The sequence below is a fragment of the Medicago truncatula genome, chromosome 3 (genome assembly GCF_003473485.1).
Source record: "Medicago truncatula cultivar Jemalong A17 chromosome 3, MtrunA17r5.0-ANR, whole genome shotgun sequence".
Lineage (NCBI taxonomy): Eukaryota > Viridiplantae > Streptophyta > Magnoliopsida > Fabales > Fabaceae > Medicago > Medicago truncatula.
The window spans coordinates 56239945-56255638 of record NC_053044.1 but is presented as its reverse complement, the minus strand read 5'-3'; the positions used below and the strand labels follow the sequence as shown (position 1 = coordinate 56255638).

Below are 15694 nucleotides of genomic sequence, written 5' to 3'. Positions count from 1 at the left end.
ACATTATAAAAAAAAAAACTCCAATATCCAAATATCGAATGACATTTAGATGAGATAGTATGAAGTCTTTAGAAGTCTTGAGTTTAAATATATCCTTATAAATATATCGGTGTCAAATATCTTAAAATTCCGACTTAAAATATAAGTATAATTCACATTGAAACTTCGATTATTATTTTTTATTAAGTGAGTCGAATTTCAAAAACTCATCAAAGCTAAGACATACCCTCAAGACTAATCAAGTTGTAACAAATAAAGGTTTAAATATGCCTTTAGTCCTTACACTTTTATCAGATTTTGACATTGGTTCCTACATTTTTTTTGTTTGAAATTGGTCTCTGCACTTTGTAAAAATATTGGTATTGGTCCATCTGTTAAAAAAAATACAAAACTATTGATATTGATCCCTGCACTTTGTAAAAATATTGATATTGGTGCCACGTGGCGTGAAATGATTGGGCCACGCGGCACTTCGTTGGTTTTGTGTTTTTTTTAACAAAAAGTTAACAGAGGGACCAATACCAACATTTTTACAAAGTGCAGGGACCAATATTAAAATCTGATGAAAGTGCAGGGACCAATGACACATTTAATAACCGACGAGCTTTGGTGTTGGCGCGTGCTGAAGTCACGATGAGCAACACGTGTTTCCCGCTTGTGCGAGGGAAACAACCGTTTTCGTCAAACCCGTTGCGAATTTAAAGTTGAGTTTGAACAAGTAATATCCAGAAGCTCCATTTTTCATTTCGATCTCACACCTAAAAAAAAAACCTGGATATTCGGTTTCGAATCTGCGCTGAAATCGAATTGAGTAATGGAGGTAACCTCCTCGATCTTATCACCTGCTCAAAGATACGCAGCGGCGGCTTTGTTTTCTCTCGCATTGCATCAATCTCAATTTCACGAACGTCCGACTCCGTCTTCTCCTCGCACCGCCGACGCTGATGCTCCGACCACCGCCGATTCCTCTTCTACTTCAGACAATCCTGAGCTTTGGATTCATGACAACTCTGGTTTGCTTTTACCTGTTTTTAGGTATTCAATTCATCGCTACTAAACCTAATGATGCAAGGATCTTGATTTTACACTCTCATCCTCTTTATTTTTTTCTTCGAAATAATAGCAGTATGTGTTTTGTTGTGCGGTGATATAAATTGATTTTAGTTAAAAGTATGTTGAATGTGAATTGATTTATATTGGGATACATTTACGGAAAGGTTGGTCGAACAATAAATTTGAGTGTAAAGACAAAATCAATCTACTTGAGACTCATCCAAACATATCAAAATTTATTGGCTTAAATATGAAAATAGTCCCTGCAAATATCCGTCATTTTGGTTTTAGTCCTGTAAAAATATATTTTTTTATTTTAGTCCCTGCAAATATAAAAAATTTGGTTTTGGTCCTTCGTATTTTGTTTTAGTCCTTGTAAAATTGATTCATATTGGATTTGGTCCTTGTAATATGTAGAATATTTGATTTTAGTCCCTCAAAATGATGACTAAAATGAATATTATAGGGACCAATTTCAATATGAAATGATTTTACAAGGATTAAAACAAAATACCAAGGACCAAAACCAAATATTCTATATTTGCAGGGACTAAAACCAAAAAAATATTTTTATAGGGACTAAAATCAAAACGCCAGATATTTGCAGGGACCATTTCCATATTTAAGCCAAATTTATTCTACAACTTTAAAATCAATTTTGCCTCCAAAATTGAGACCGTTTCAAACATACACTTAATAAGGTGAGCACGATTACTTTTATATATTAGAAGGAACAATGGAGCTACTTTGGTTCAAATGGACGTTTGCTTGCTTGAAACGTTTTTCAAACAGACGCTAATACTCAATTAACTTTTGTTCAGTTACATAGATCTATCTGAAAGCATGAATACATTATAAGGACTAATTCAATGTATACTAGAATACAAGAATTGAAATTATTTTGAATACATCATTTGACTAATCAAACAGTGATTCGTGGTTATCCCTTCGATATGCGTAAACTGATGGAGGCGAATTGAACCTAAAGTTTAGTTTGTGCCCACTTGTTTTGAAATTTATTTGTGTAACATCTTCATCTTCTTCATGTTCAAGTTTCGCAACATTCCCTAACATAAGATCTCAGGTATAAGTTGGCAGAAGTTAACCATTATTAGTCAGTAGGAATTTATCTATTTCAAAAAAGATTGGGAACTTAAAGACTCTACTAAAGACTTTTGAATTCTCGGGACTTATTTAAAAATTAGATTAATACAAGAACTTATGGAATAACTTGACATCCTCCTTCTCTGATAAGAAACTGTGGTAAAAATTAACAGATTCCTCGAAGTGGATGAACAAGCCTGGCATGGCCTAAAGGAAACTGCTGGTTCTTCTTCCCAATTCAGGCATCATCTGGGAGATGTATGTTGTTCATTCTCTTCCCTTTTCATTTTCTGTATCAAAGACTAAAGTTGATTATTGGCATTGCAAATCTCTTTTCTTGTATATTGGAAAGAAAAAACACTAAAAGGATAGTTATATCATTCCAGTTCTTTAAAGTACTGTCAGAGGAAGGTGATGCGTCTTCTAAAGATAGATTAGATAAAGAAGCCGCATTGACCAACGCGGTTGATGCAACTGAGGCAAGCATGAAGAGCATTGCTGATTCTTCGTGCAGAGGTCATGAGCAGAAAACTAGAAGCGAAGATAATTTATGTGACACCGAGTTAAAATTATATGCTGTGGGTGCTGAGCCTGATGGTGAAACCAAGGAGAGCTCAGCTTTGCTTCCTCTAGAGACACAATCTTCCACTGCTCTTGAAAATGAAAAACCTTTGGAGGAGGCATCCATCATCAGTTATCAGAGAAAAGTGACAGTTCTTTACACTCTTCTTTCTGCTTGTGTAGCAGATACGGCTGAGGTTGACAAAAAGTTCAGCAAGTCAAGGCAGGGATATGATGCTCGTCACCGCGTCTCTCTGCGGCTGCTTGCTGTATGGCTTGGTGTGGAATGGAATGAAATGGTTTGTGTGCTTGGAACATGTGCTTGCATTTTAAATGCAATATGGTATTATATATTACATTTATCATGTGTGAATCTTCATTTGAAAAAAATAACTCCTTACTGATAGGCTTGGTGCATATAAGAAAGTGATTCTTGGGAAGCACTCCATTGCTAGAATTTAACCTCGTCATAATATTTTGCAGGAAGCAATGGAGTCTATGGTTGCTTATTCGATAATGGAGTCTCTGAGTAAAGCAGGTGAGAAGGAAGAATCTATAGTTTCAGAAACAAGTTGGGATAAATGGAAGCGTGGAGGTATTGTAGGAGCAGCTGCTGTAACCGGAGGAACCGTGATGGCTATTACCGGAGGTATATATCTGCATATCTAACACATATCTTTATCGAACCCAAGTGTGAGATAGTATCAATATCTTAGTTATTTGAATGTTATGACAGGCTTGGCGGCTCCAGCAATTGCCCAAGGATTAGGTGCTTTAGCCCCTACGTTGGGCAGTATTATTCCTGTCATTGGAGCTGGCGGATTTGCTGCAGCAGCAACTGCTACAGGATCAGTTGCTGGATCTGTAGCTGTTGCTGCATCATTTGGAGGTATGGAAGATCAGATTTTAATTTACATATGTCCTGTTAGCACTTACCACCAATCTCTTTATTTTTTTAATGGAAAATAGTGATGTATCTACAAACCATTGCATGCTTATACGTTGTCTTGTATAAATTAAGTATTCTTTGGACATGATTATATAGTACTAAAGTACTCTGAAATAAATCAACTCTTTGCTGGCTTCATTGTAGAATCTTTCTTCCATTGGTAAGAAACTCTATCACTAAAGTCACCTCTCCTCCTCTCTCTCCGTCCTTCTCTCCCTCTTTGTGCCAAGAGGGACTTTGATATTTTTTCATTGTATCGATACATCCTCGGTGACTTGCTTCTTTTGTACCACAGCTGCTGGAGCTGGCCTTACTGGGAGTAAGATGGCTACAAGAATTGGAAGTCTTGAGGAATTTGAATTAATAGAAGTTGGAGGCACTCATCGAGGTGTAAGTTCCAAAATGTCAATATACCATTTGAATTTCTGTGGACATGTAGGAATTTTCAGGGTCTGGGGAAGGAGGGAGGATGTTTTATTTTGTAGGTTCACTATGCACTTTGTGCAAGACTTGATGGTGAACCTAGTAGTATCTTAATTGTAATCTACACTAATATGATTGTTAAAATTTAAAGTAAAACCTGCCTTTTCATTTTCAGCACCTAGCAGTTAGAATCTCTATTTCTGGGCTTGCCTTCGAGGAGGAAGATTTTATAAAACCTTGGGAAGGTCACAATGATAACATGGAAAGGTATATAAAAATCAATCCTTCAGAACTAGAAAGTCTTACTGTATGGTAAAAATGTGTTCTTGTTGTGGTCAAAATGCAGTTTTATCCTTGTATTCCCCTCTGTAGCATTGGTTTTCTGGCAAAAGTGAAATTATTCTATAATGTTTGACAAGTTAATTAGAAATTTTATTTCTCACTTTTAATTTCTTATTTTCAAAAACTAGTTTATGCTTAAATGGAAGGCAGTGCCAATGCTAGAAAATCTTAAAGCATATGATTTCATTCTATAACCAATAGCTTTCATCTAATTAATTAACATATGTACTAATGTTATATCTGAGGATTGAAACCCAGTCTTCTTTTTATCAAAAGTTGCATTCTCAATATTGTTATTACTATATTTACACTAACAACCTGTATGTTTAGGTATGTGCTCAAATATGAGTCTAAAATTTTGATTGCTCTGAGCACTGCCATCCAGGACTGGCTTACTTCAAGTAGTTTCATTGAACCCTGTGTATGTTTGAGTAACGATCAAGTAGATTTTACATATTCAAACTGAAAGTGTTTGATGTTCAATGTTGTAGAAATTATGTCCGAGTTGATGAAAGGAGGTGCCATGATGACAGTATTAAGCACACTCGTAGCAGCGTTAGCATGGCCAGCAACTTTAGTCACTGCATTTGATCTTATAGACAGCAAATGGGCAGTTGCAGTGGACAGGTATGTGCTTTTTTGGGTTGTAGTACTCATATTATATATCCTTGTAAAGTATCTCTGATTGGTGTTCAAAGCAGCAAAAGTGTAGTGGCCTAAATTTATTCCAGGAAAGATGTGTTGCACTAAGTTTTTCAGTTCTCAGATTTCAGTATTACGCACGATATCAAGGATTTAACATTCTGGACTTATTTATCTCTATATCCACTAGTCTACCCTGATCCATTTCATCTCTTTTGATTTATCTGACTTGAATCTATTGTGTCAAAATAAATATGTAAAATGTTACCAAAAGATTCTGTTTCACTTTCACACATTACTGAAAAATTAAGTGGACATCAACGTTAAGTAATTCTAATGTTGATAATTATTGTGGTGATTGAAAATATAAACAAATTTAAGTTGTTGCTTTGGTTGAATATGTTTTCATATGGCTTTATTTTAATATTATATTTAGCCTGCCTTTCCTATTTATTGGAACAGATCAGAAAAGGCTGGTAAGGTACTTGCTGAAGTGTTGCTGAAAGGCTTGCAGGGGAACAGGTGACACCATCTAGTGTTATTGCAAAAGGTCGATGATAATGTTGCTTCATTGTATATTTCATTACATTTCAAGGTTTTATGTTTATGATCCAGGCCCGCGACACTAGTAGGTTTTTCATTGGGAGCCCGTGTCATTTTTAAGTGTCTCCAATGTTTGGCCGACTCCAAAGGAGACAATGGTAATCTGAGTCTTTGCCGCATGGTTTTCAATTATATTAGAAATTTATATTGTTTGGTTTATACAATATACATGCTATGCTTACTTCTACAGCTGGACTAGTGGAAAGGGTTGTTCTCCTTGGAGCACCCATCTCAATTAAAGATGAAAATTGGGAGGTAGCTAGAAAGGTACCTACAACTTTCCTAACAATACATTCATTATTACTCTCTTCCTAACACTCTCCCTGTTATTGCTTATCACTCTCTTCCAACACTTAGTTTTAGTGTGAAATTAACATAGCTATACAGTCCTACTTCTTTGGGAATAGGGGCAACTAAATAGAAAATGTGACTTGAATGTTTTTGTGCGACTCACCCGAATTTCACCCAGTTTTAGAGTGTGATGCTAGAACTTCTCTTAACTTTTACCCATGTTTTAATGATCCTGCTACTATGCAGATGGTGGCTGGAAGGTTTGTAAATGCTTACTCTACAAATGACTGGACACTTGGTATAACTTTCCGTGCTAGGTATGTCTAATATGTCAGCTAGTAAACTGTTCAGTATTTAGCTAATTTCAGTGGTTATCAATATGCTTGTGGCTCGTTTGGTTTAGATTCCCCTCACCAGACATCACTAACGGGAAAAAAACACTTCCCAAGACAATTTAACGAAAGCAACTCTTTTGTTCATTTGAGGAAACACCATTTCAGAGGCCTTGGAATCTTAAGACAAACATGATTTTGGTCATCTACTAAGTACTACTAACATCCAAGTCTTCTATTCTAATTTCTGTTATTGAAATTAATATGATCCTTTGATTCCTTTCTATTGTTATTATGATCTAATAATGGAAAATCTCAAATGATTGCTATCGTTGGTTAGGTTCTAATTGCTCGATTCATCAATTGACTTAATTGAGCTGAAGATAAGCAGGAAAAAAATAAGGGCACCTGGGAAAATTACTTTACATTTGGTCGTTACATCAAAATTATGAAGTTTAAATTGAAGTTTTATTCATTTTCACTCTACTCTCCCTAACTGAGCCTTAAAGCATGAAATTGGAAAGTCGTGATTTTCCTTCCATTTTCACTCTCTAGTCTCTATAGAGTTACAATGAACGAAAATAAAGGATTTTCTATCCTAATCAATTATCACTCCTTTTTTTCCACTTTACCTTCCAAGCATGCTAAGTAATCAGCCAAACACCTTAGGAAACAATATTACGTTGGGAGTATCTTCTTGATTGAAGGCAGTTATGTTTAGGAAATAACAAGTGTCAGAATTGTGTAATGACTGTTATTAGGAAGCTTAATATCAAATATTAAGCAGGTATTTGGATGGAGAATATACTTTCTATATGAGACTTAATATCTGGGACAGCAAGTGTGACAAAATTATGTAATGGCAGTTATAAGGAAGTTAAATAGCATTATTAGGCAGTTATTTTAGAAAATAACTTCTGCAGCTTCTTAGTAGTTTATGTGAGAGTAGGGTCATAAAGGAGGGGGGAGGTAGGGTTATTCTATATTTTTGACAGAGAATACACTCTCTGTTGGATACTTTAGTCTCTGGGACAGCAAGCGTGTTGCTGTATTTTCTGTAATAGGAGAATCAGTCTTTGAAGCAACATTGTATTGTTCTATTTTCTGTAATTTGGTGTGATAATCCTTTTTTGGTTCTGTTGAAAGTAGTGTTTCATCATTATTTAATTCTTTCAAGCAACATTTGTATTGTTATATTTTCTGTAATATGGTGTGATAATCCTTTTTTGGTTCTGTTGAAAGTAGTGTTTCATCGTTATTTAATCCTACTAAATTAATATTCTAATTTCTATCACATTACATACCCTTAAGAGAGAATATGCTTATAACTTATACGTATATTCTGAAATATTTTCGTGCATGCACAGTTTACTTTCTCAAGGTTTAGCTGGAATCCAACCTGTTGACATTCCCGGGATTGAGAATGTAAGCTCTATTCCACCAATGCTTTGCTTAGTAACAATGATGTATTGCTTGAAGGTGTATCTCTTTTGCTGCTTTGCAGGTTGATGTGACCCGAGTTATAGAAGGCCACTCTTCCTACTTGTGGATGACACCAAAAATACTGGAGCAGCTTGAATTGGACAATTATTTTGCTGTTTACAAAGGTGAACATGAAAAACCTCAGGAAGAGAAGAGCACCATGGACTAGCTTTAGTTTCTATCCCTTTCTCCTCATCGTTCCACTCTCATTTATTTGTTTTTCCGAGGAGTAATATCAAGCTAAAGATATAGGTAAATGAAACATTAGAAATGGTGGTTTAATTTAGAATAATTGATGGCATAGGAGGTTTGTGTTCCTACATAGTGCGATGAGAAGAAAGAGGCGGATCTGACATGGAAACCTGGAAAATATGAACTGTTTAGGTTAATAGGTGATTAGCCGTACTTATAAACTCATTTGTCAATAAGTATATTTGTGTAAATTACAGCCAGATGGAGTGGTTGTAGTGACTATTTTCAATAGAATGATAAAACTATAATGTCTCGCTGGAATTGACAAAAAAGTCTCTAGCAAAGCAGGACATCATTCTGTTTGACCATTTGATTAATTGGTACCCTATATATTAGACATAGGGTTGCTTGAAGTTTAACGGTCTAGAAGCTAAAGATCTCCAACTTTCTATTCAGATGGAAAATGTTCATATTATTGTTCTTTTTTGAAGTTTATATTAACCACCATTTCACTATGGAGTTTGTAGCATTTCTTTATTTGTCGACTGTACCCCCACAGTGAGATTAGTATGATTCTTTATTTGCATAAATTAGCAAAGATTGATGATGAACGATATTAGGACCAACGTATGGTATCTGATTAGTAGTTAGTACAATAGTACTATAGAAAAGTGCTTATTTTTGCACACTGTTTTTAATTAGTCAATTTATGCATTATAGCTGGTTTAGTTTGATATTGGATTTCACGTGGTTGGAGACAAGTTATTATTGTTACTATTGTATAAGTGATAAGTGATTGGATCTATCTAGTTTGGATGGTAGCTACTTATCTTTACTATCCGTCTCCACTAAGCCAATAGATCTTGTAGGATACGTTCAATGGAGTCGTAGGCTTAAAGACCAAGCAATTGTAATTCATACAATACGACACAGGGTAGGTAGTAGGACGTATAAGGTGATGCGGGGTACTATTCATCTATACCAACCAGTGCATTGATGATGCTTGATGTATATGCCTATAACGGTCCATCAATGGGCCGTGGCAAGATTATGCATGCATAAAAGTTTCTTAATCAGTGTTCCATATGTATTAGAAACTACTTTTCAGTAGGTGAGATTTACTCAAAAGCACAACAATTATATGTAATGAAAATAATACCGCTTTTTGTTTTTGTTTTTTTGGGTACAAATAAACACAGCTTTCTATTAAAAGAATGATGGAATGCATCTTGTTTGAAGTTCGATATTCTCGACCCCGTTGCAGATTAAAGACCGAGTATGTCAGGGGTAGTTCTATATTTTTTTCATTTAACAATGTAATACCACATTCATTTCACTATTAAGATTTTTTTTTTCCTTTTCAAACTAACAAAGTATAATATTATAGTATATTTTTGGTGCTCAAATATCAACGCGCAACCTATGTTGAGCCAAGGGGGGCCTCTGCAGTGTTATAAGTAGGGAGGGAGAGGTGTTGGGGACAATACACACACAAGTGGCTGAAGTGGGGATAGAGTGAGGATTAAGGCACCCTAACTCCTTAACTAAACGTCAAACGCAACTGTTCAAGTAGGTGGGGACGGAATATGCTATTAATTTTTTAAAAAGGAAAATATGCTATTCATAATTAGCTTTTGTTATATATAAGCTTAATTTGAAGGAGACAGCATGTGTAGTATAAGATTTTGTTTTCGATAGTGTGTGTGCTTAAAGATGGAGACCTTCAGAAATCATGGGGTTGTCTGTCTATTACTCCTTTTAATAGCAATTGTTGGGCTCAAAGGTGATGAAGAACACACAAATGTCAATGCTCCTAATAAAGGCAATGCCACTTTTGTTACCCTCTCTAACTCTAGTCAAGGTATAAACGAAGAAGGGAAAGAAAAACACGACAACATCTACAATAAGGATGTCAAAGTTAGTTCGTATAATAGAGGTGGTGGGGGCAGTGGAGGAGGAGGTGGTGGTGGTGGTGGGGGAAGCAGTGGAGGAGGGGGAGGTGGAGGTGGAGGTGGGGGTGGCGGATGGGGTGGAGGAGGGGGAGGAGGTGGTGGTGGAGGTGGATGGGGATGGGGATGGGGTGGAGGGGGTGGTGGTTGGTGGAAATGGGGTTGTGGAGGCAAACCAAGACATGGAAAAAGGAAGGGAGAGGGAAAAAGAATATCCCATTATAGTAACCCTTACCCATACAAGGTTGAAGATTATATTGTAGGACAGTTTGCACAATGCATGACAAAAACTCGATGCAAGGGAATGAGATTGGACTGCCCTCTTCATTGTGGTGGACCATGTTACTATGATTGTCACCATATGTGTAAAGCTCATTGTCGCCGACGATGAAATTAAATGCTCAACCATGGCCATTTCCTCTTTTAGGCTACAGTATGTCTTTTGTTTTTGTTTTTGTTTCTTGTACCCTAGGCCTTTTGACATGTCGACAATGGTTTCATTGCATACATGTGCTAATTTAGTGATTACTAAACCATGGTTTATTTTTTCTTTTCGGTTGTTTATGTTTTCTTTTTATTTTATTCACCAAAATTAGACATATGTGTTTTCTTTTGGGTAAGAAAACTTTTGAATTCAGGAAGATATATGTAGCAATATTTTCATTCAAATAAACAAAAAATATTTCATGGGCATTCATTTTTTCATACATCTGTACACTTGTTAATCACATGTACAATATAGTTAATAAATTTTAGAGCACCAACATTAAACCAACTAGTTGGGCTCAACGGCTCAAGATCTACTGTATTTTTAAAATATATCATGAAATGTTCTATTTATGAAAAAGATATACACATATTATATATTATATGAGACTCATTTTTAAAATAATCATAAAAATGGATTCCGCCAACATCTCTATTATGTCGACCTCTCTCATAAATAAAACCCTTAATTTCTTTAATTTTATTGAAGGTGACATCGTTTATTTCTTGAAAAATGTTTATTGTACATCAAAATGCTATTTGACATTTTAAAAAAGATAAAGATAAAGAGAGTGATGTGATAAATTGGTGATATCGTTGGAAGAGAGAAATATAAAATAAAATAAAAATTAGATGTTGAATGAGTGTGTTTGGAAATGAGAAAATACAAATATAATTTTTGTTATTTCTGATTTAGAATGAGATTTTGACAAGATTTGACAACCCCGTCAATTAATCATTATTTAACTAATCCAGGTTACAGATCCGGAAACCTGTCTTAGACAAATATGTTACCTACTCCATCTCCATGTCGTTTCGTTTATTCGCAAACAAACGAATAAGTATCATGTTTAGTTGAAACATAGTCTATGATACCATGTTTAATTTCTCAAACAAATAAGTATTCAGTTTATTTGATTAGAAAAAAGGTGAAGCTTAGACTACTTTTTAAAAAGTGTAAATAAGTTATCTACAATCAATTGAAACAAGCCACATATACTCTATATATGTGACTGTTTTTAATTAGTGTGTGTAACTCACACACAAACTTTTAAAAGTGAAGTGAGAATTCTCTTAAAAATAAAAAAAGCAGCCTAGAATTTACCTAAAATATAAGGTAAAATACAACGATAGTTATGGTTGGCGATGTCTAAGTTGAGCTCATATGAAAAGTAAAGATTAACAAAATTATTTGACTTTTTTTTTCCTTTTTTTGCCCTCACATTTGGTGTTGCCTTTTTCTCTTGTCTCTCTCAGCCTAAATCTGATCTCCGATCATCACATTTATATGTGCAAATCATACACTCTCCATCCTCATTTTCGCTTCTCCTTTTATTGTAGATTTGATATCACTATTTGTCAAATTCAGGCTGAGTCCCCGTGATTTCACAAAAGTTACCAGGTGTAGCTTTTATAAATTCACGGTGGTTCACCATGATTTGGCATAGTTCACTCCAAATTTAAATATGAACTTGACTTTCAGGCGTTTCATCTCAAATTACATCCAACAACTCCAATTGATGGCATGGATGTTGAGTTAACCTAATTAATTACCACATTGATTATTGTAAGTTAAAAATTACAATTAACAAAAAAAAAAATACTATCATTATATAATTTTCTCCACTCAAAATCTAAATGTTTCAATTAGTATAGACCGGTAAGATATGTTAAGTAATAAAGGTGTTCAAACACTATACGAAATACACTACACATTCAAGAAATCTAGGTAGTATAAAACTCTGATACAACTTCAATACTCACTCGTATGTATAACGTGGATTGGACTTTGTCATCTAATTCTCAGGTGATATGAATTGTGGGATGTATACATGTGTTTGGAAACCTTCTCACGAGTTAGCTTTCGAAGTGATATCTAATCTCATTTAACAAGATGTACTACCCCTTTTAACAAGTTGCAAACAAAAATTAATCAATCAAGTTGAGTTATTTAATTCAATTAAAGATCTTATTTACAAAATGTGAAAGACATATTTAATATTTTACACTGATTTATGAAGAACGTACACAACCCGGTTGAGAGGAGCACAAAAACAAACAAAATATTCATACTAGAGCTACATCAACGTTTTGTGTACACCCCTGTAGTGTATACATCTAAAAACAAAGAGAGACAAAAAAGAGAAAAGGAAAGAAAATGAGAGTGATATGATAGATATGACAGTTTGATGATGTGAAAAGAAGAGTGCTAGAGAGAAAATCAGATGTTGAATGAATGTATGAAATCTAAAGATATGTCTATATCATTGTTGATATATATATATAATAAGATGTGACAATGTTAATTGGGAGGGATTGTTATCTGTGGAACTGTGAAATCCCCCAAACTGCTGCTGAAATTGACGGTGTTTGATCTGTTATCCATTTTTTCAGAATAATACAGTGGTGCTTGAGGAACACAGATCCTACGCATGCTCTCGCTAGAGAAAGAAACCAGAATATTTTCCTCATGAATATGATAATTAGCATCATCATGCACTATATGATTCTGGTGTTGTAGTTCATGAGAGGGAACAGAAGAAGAAGGGGAATCAAGGAAATCTTCAAACTTCCAACCTGGGATAGTGTTTATCAAGTACTCAGATATAGTAAAATTACCAGTTTCTTCATGAAGAGTGGGAGGAGGAGCAGGAGAGTGCAGCTTGATCCCACTTAGAAGAAACCTATTATGCTTCTTGGTGTGTTCGTTGACACCGTGAACCTTCAAATCACACTCTTTGCACACAATCGCTCTATCTTCCTGACAAAAAACAAAACCTCTTCTTTCCTACAAACAAAGAAACAAATCCAATGTATCATTATTATAATAAATTCATGAGTTGATATAGTTAAATGAAATTAATACTATATAGTCTCTTTCTATATATAACAAGATTAGTATACATAAATATTGGAGAGAATTACGAGGCAAATATCGCAGAGAGGGAAATGGTTGGGAGAATTAGGGTGGTCGAGAGAGAAGCGACGGTGTTTGGAGGCGAGTTTGTTAGCATGGTGGACACGGTGGTCGCAGGTGGAGCATAAGGCAGCTTCATCGGCGGTGCAGAATAAAGAAGCCTGCCGTTTGTTACAGACGTCGCACTGGATCTTCATAATATCAAATGTACGTATGATACTGAATCATTCACTTATTTCCCTCTGAATCTTATAATAAATATCTGAACCAACCATCCAAGACAAGAAACAATGAAGAAGATGGTGACCCACTGTTAAATATATACATAATTGAATTAAATAATATATTTGAACACCTTAAATTTTATCTCTATTTCTCTTATGAAATCATCACCCTATCATATTTATCACACAACTCTCTCTTATATCTTTCTCTCACAGGTTATATTATACACACCTAAACATTGTCTATTGCGATAGCATAGTGCTTGACTTGGTTGTGTTTTGTTTTTAGGCGCGGTGTTTTATGTTGGGATTATACTGCCGCATATTTACGATGCCTATTTTATATTTCATTTCTTTTGCTTAAATGTTTTTCATGTGCGGTGTAGCTTTCAATAATATGTTGTTTCGGAAAAAAAATATACGTAAACATTTTTCTGAATAAAAAATCAAGGCTTTATTGTAACACACGTTGAGTAAAATTAATAAACTAGGTCCCATGACGAACATGGATATTTTGAGTGCACTATACAAATAATGATGCTTATTAATAATGTAAAATATTATTTTTCTTTTGCAAAATCATCAATATCAATCAATAATCGATTTTTTTTAAAAAGCAAAATGTGTTTCAATTGAAATTAAAGTAGGATTTATTTTATAGTATGATTAAAGTAGGACTTATTTTAGTGTGAGTATCATTACATATTCGTAGAAACAAAATTAGGAGTTTAGTCTTAAAATATTGACTCCTTGAAGAATTATTGTACGAAATTATTGACAATTTGACCCTTAAACATGTGGGATACTTCCTCCTCGTGTTTCAACTAGCTTTCTGAAATTGATAACTTTCGATGCGGAGTATTTTTAAAATTGTACGAAATGTACACACATAGTACAATAACTCTAATACATTACTTCAACTTTGCTAAAAGAATTATGTGCATGACTAATGAATCCATTTGATCTCCTCGGTTGTGCTGATCATGTGAACAACAAGCTAATGGAGAGAAAGATAACAATTGTACAACTTTAAGATTTTTCAATATTTTTATATGAAAAGTTGATGAGAATAAGTATCTATGATCTATCTAATAATACTCTTATAGAAAGATGTAAAATATCCATTCCTATGGCAAAATTTACGTTCTCAACATTGTGGTCCTAACTGAAAAGAGCATTTAATTAAAAGAGATAGAGTAAAGTGTCAATATCTTTACTAGTAAAATTTCTTTCTTCGAAAAAAAATTACCAGTAAACTTTCTCTCTTACTCCATCACATTATTCGATCAAATGAAAAATTCAATTTGAGATGAGTAAAAAATCATAACATTTTGTCAAACTCCAACCAATCTAACCCAACCAAATTATGAGTATGCTGGTTTGAGTCCATCATAAGACACTGATAATTAAAAAAAAAACTTGAAAAAGTAATTAGATGACATTCCAGTCTACAAAATTTTACACGCTTTAGATTTAATTGAATTTTCAGATTAATCAAGTCGACCATACACATGAACACCTTATCATGAATTGCATTGCATCTATTTCGTTGTTACAAAATCACATCTTATAAGGTGATAAGTGTCCCTCTTTATAAAATTTGATTAGGCACTATCTTTAATCTCCGTGGGATTGAAGTTATTCCCAACACACCCCTCACATCCGATTTTATTGGACTCGTGCATGAGATAGCTCAATTGATGGACCATATTAGAATTTAGAACTCCGAAAGAGAAACCAAGAGAGAGCTCATTTCACAAGTTGATTAATGATCATCTTGATGAAGTTACACAAACAGAATCTAACCTCCGCTCTAAATAACTACACAAACTAACATAACAATTTGGTGTTGGCCTAGTGGTTGACTTGGGATCTTGGAGTTTGCTCCTCCAGAGGTCTCAGGTTCGATTCCCTCTGGTGCCAATTTCGGTGAGCTAAGTCCATACAGAGCTTGCTCTGGCTTTAAACGGGGCCCCGTAAGTGGGCGGTGGGATTGGTCCCCTCGGATTAGTCGATTCTTGGATCGGATACCGAGTTTTAAAAAATAAAAAACAATGATGTGGAGAGAGGCTTTCTTACATGACACTGATATTAGTCAACAACAATAACTAGTTCATATGTTTTGTCGTACCTGTCCCTACTGT

The 15694-nt window shown here is 34.7% G+C and overlaps 3 protein-coding genes across 3 annotated transcripts; 2 read left to right on the top strand and 1 right to left on the bottom strand.

Annotated features, from left to right (window-relative positions):
• The first annotated feature begins 629 nt into the window (after positions 1 to 629).
• On the top strand, positions 630 to 8503 carry LOC11442504 (transmembrane and coiled-coil domain-containing protein 4). Its single transcript, XM_003603678.4, has 15 exons — positions 630 to 1035; positions 2331 to 2415; positions 2544 to 3017; positions 3202 to 3367; positions 3455 to 3607; positions 3963 to 4057; positions 4266 to 4357; positions 4763 to 4833; positions 4924 to 5059; positions 5537 to 5596; positions 5690 to 5775; positions 5868 to 5944; positions 6215 to 6285; positions 7668 to 7725; positions 7805 to 8503. Exons 1-15 carry the CDS (start codon positions 815 to 817, stop codon positions 7949 to 7951), a joined length of 1992 nt encoding a protein of 663 aa, XP_003603726.1. The 5' UTR covers positions 630 to 814; the 3' UTR covers positions 7952 to 8503.
• A 1184-nt stretch (positions 8504 to 9687) lies between these two features.
• Positions 9688 to 10314, top strand: LOC11427382 (glycine-rich RNA-binding protein 10). Its single transcript, XM_003603677.3, has one exon. The coding sequence runs from the start codon at positions 9688 to 9690 to the stop codon at positions 10312 to 10314; it is 627 nt and encodes a 208-aa protein (XP_003603725.2).
• Positions 10315 to 12642: 2328 nt separating this feature from the next.
• LOC11437113 (B-box zinc finger protein 21) lies at positions 12643 to 13563 on the bottom strand. Its single transcript, XM_003603676.4, has 2 exons — positions 13335 to 13563; positions 12643 to 13197 (listed from the first exon to the last, which is right to left on the bottom strand). The coding sequence occupies exons 1-2, from the start codon at positions 13521 to 13523 to the stop codon at positions 12712 to 12714; spliced, it is 675 nt and encodes a 224-aa protein (XP_003603724.1). The 5' UTR covers positions 13524 to 13563; the 3' UTR covers positions 12643 to 12711.
• Positions 13564 to 15694: the final 2131 nt, after the last annotated feature.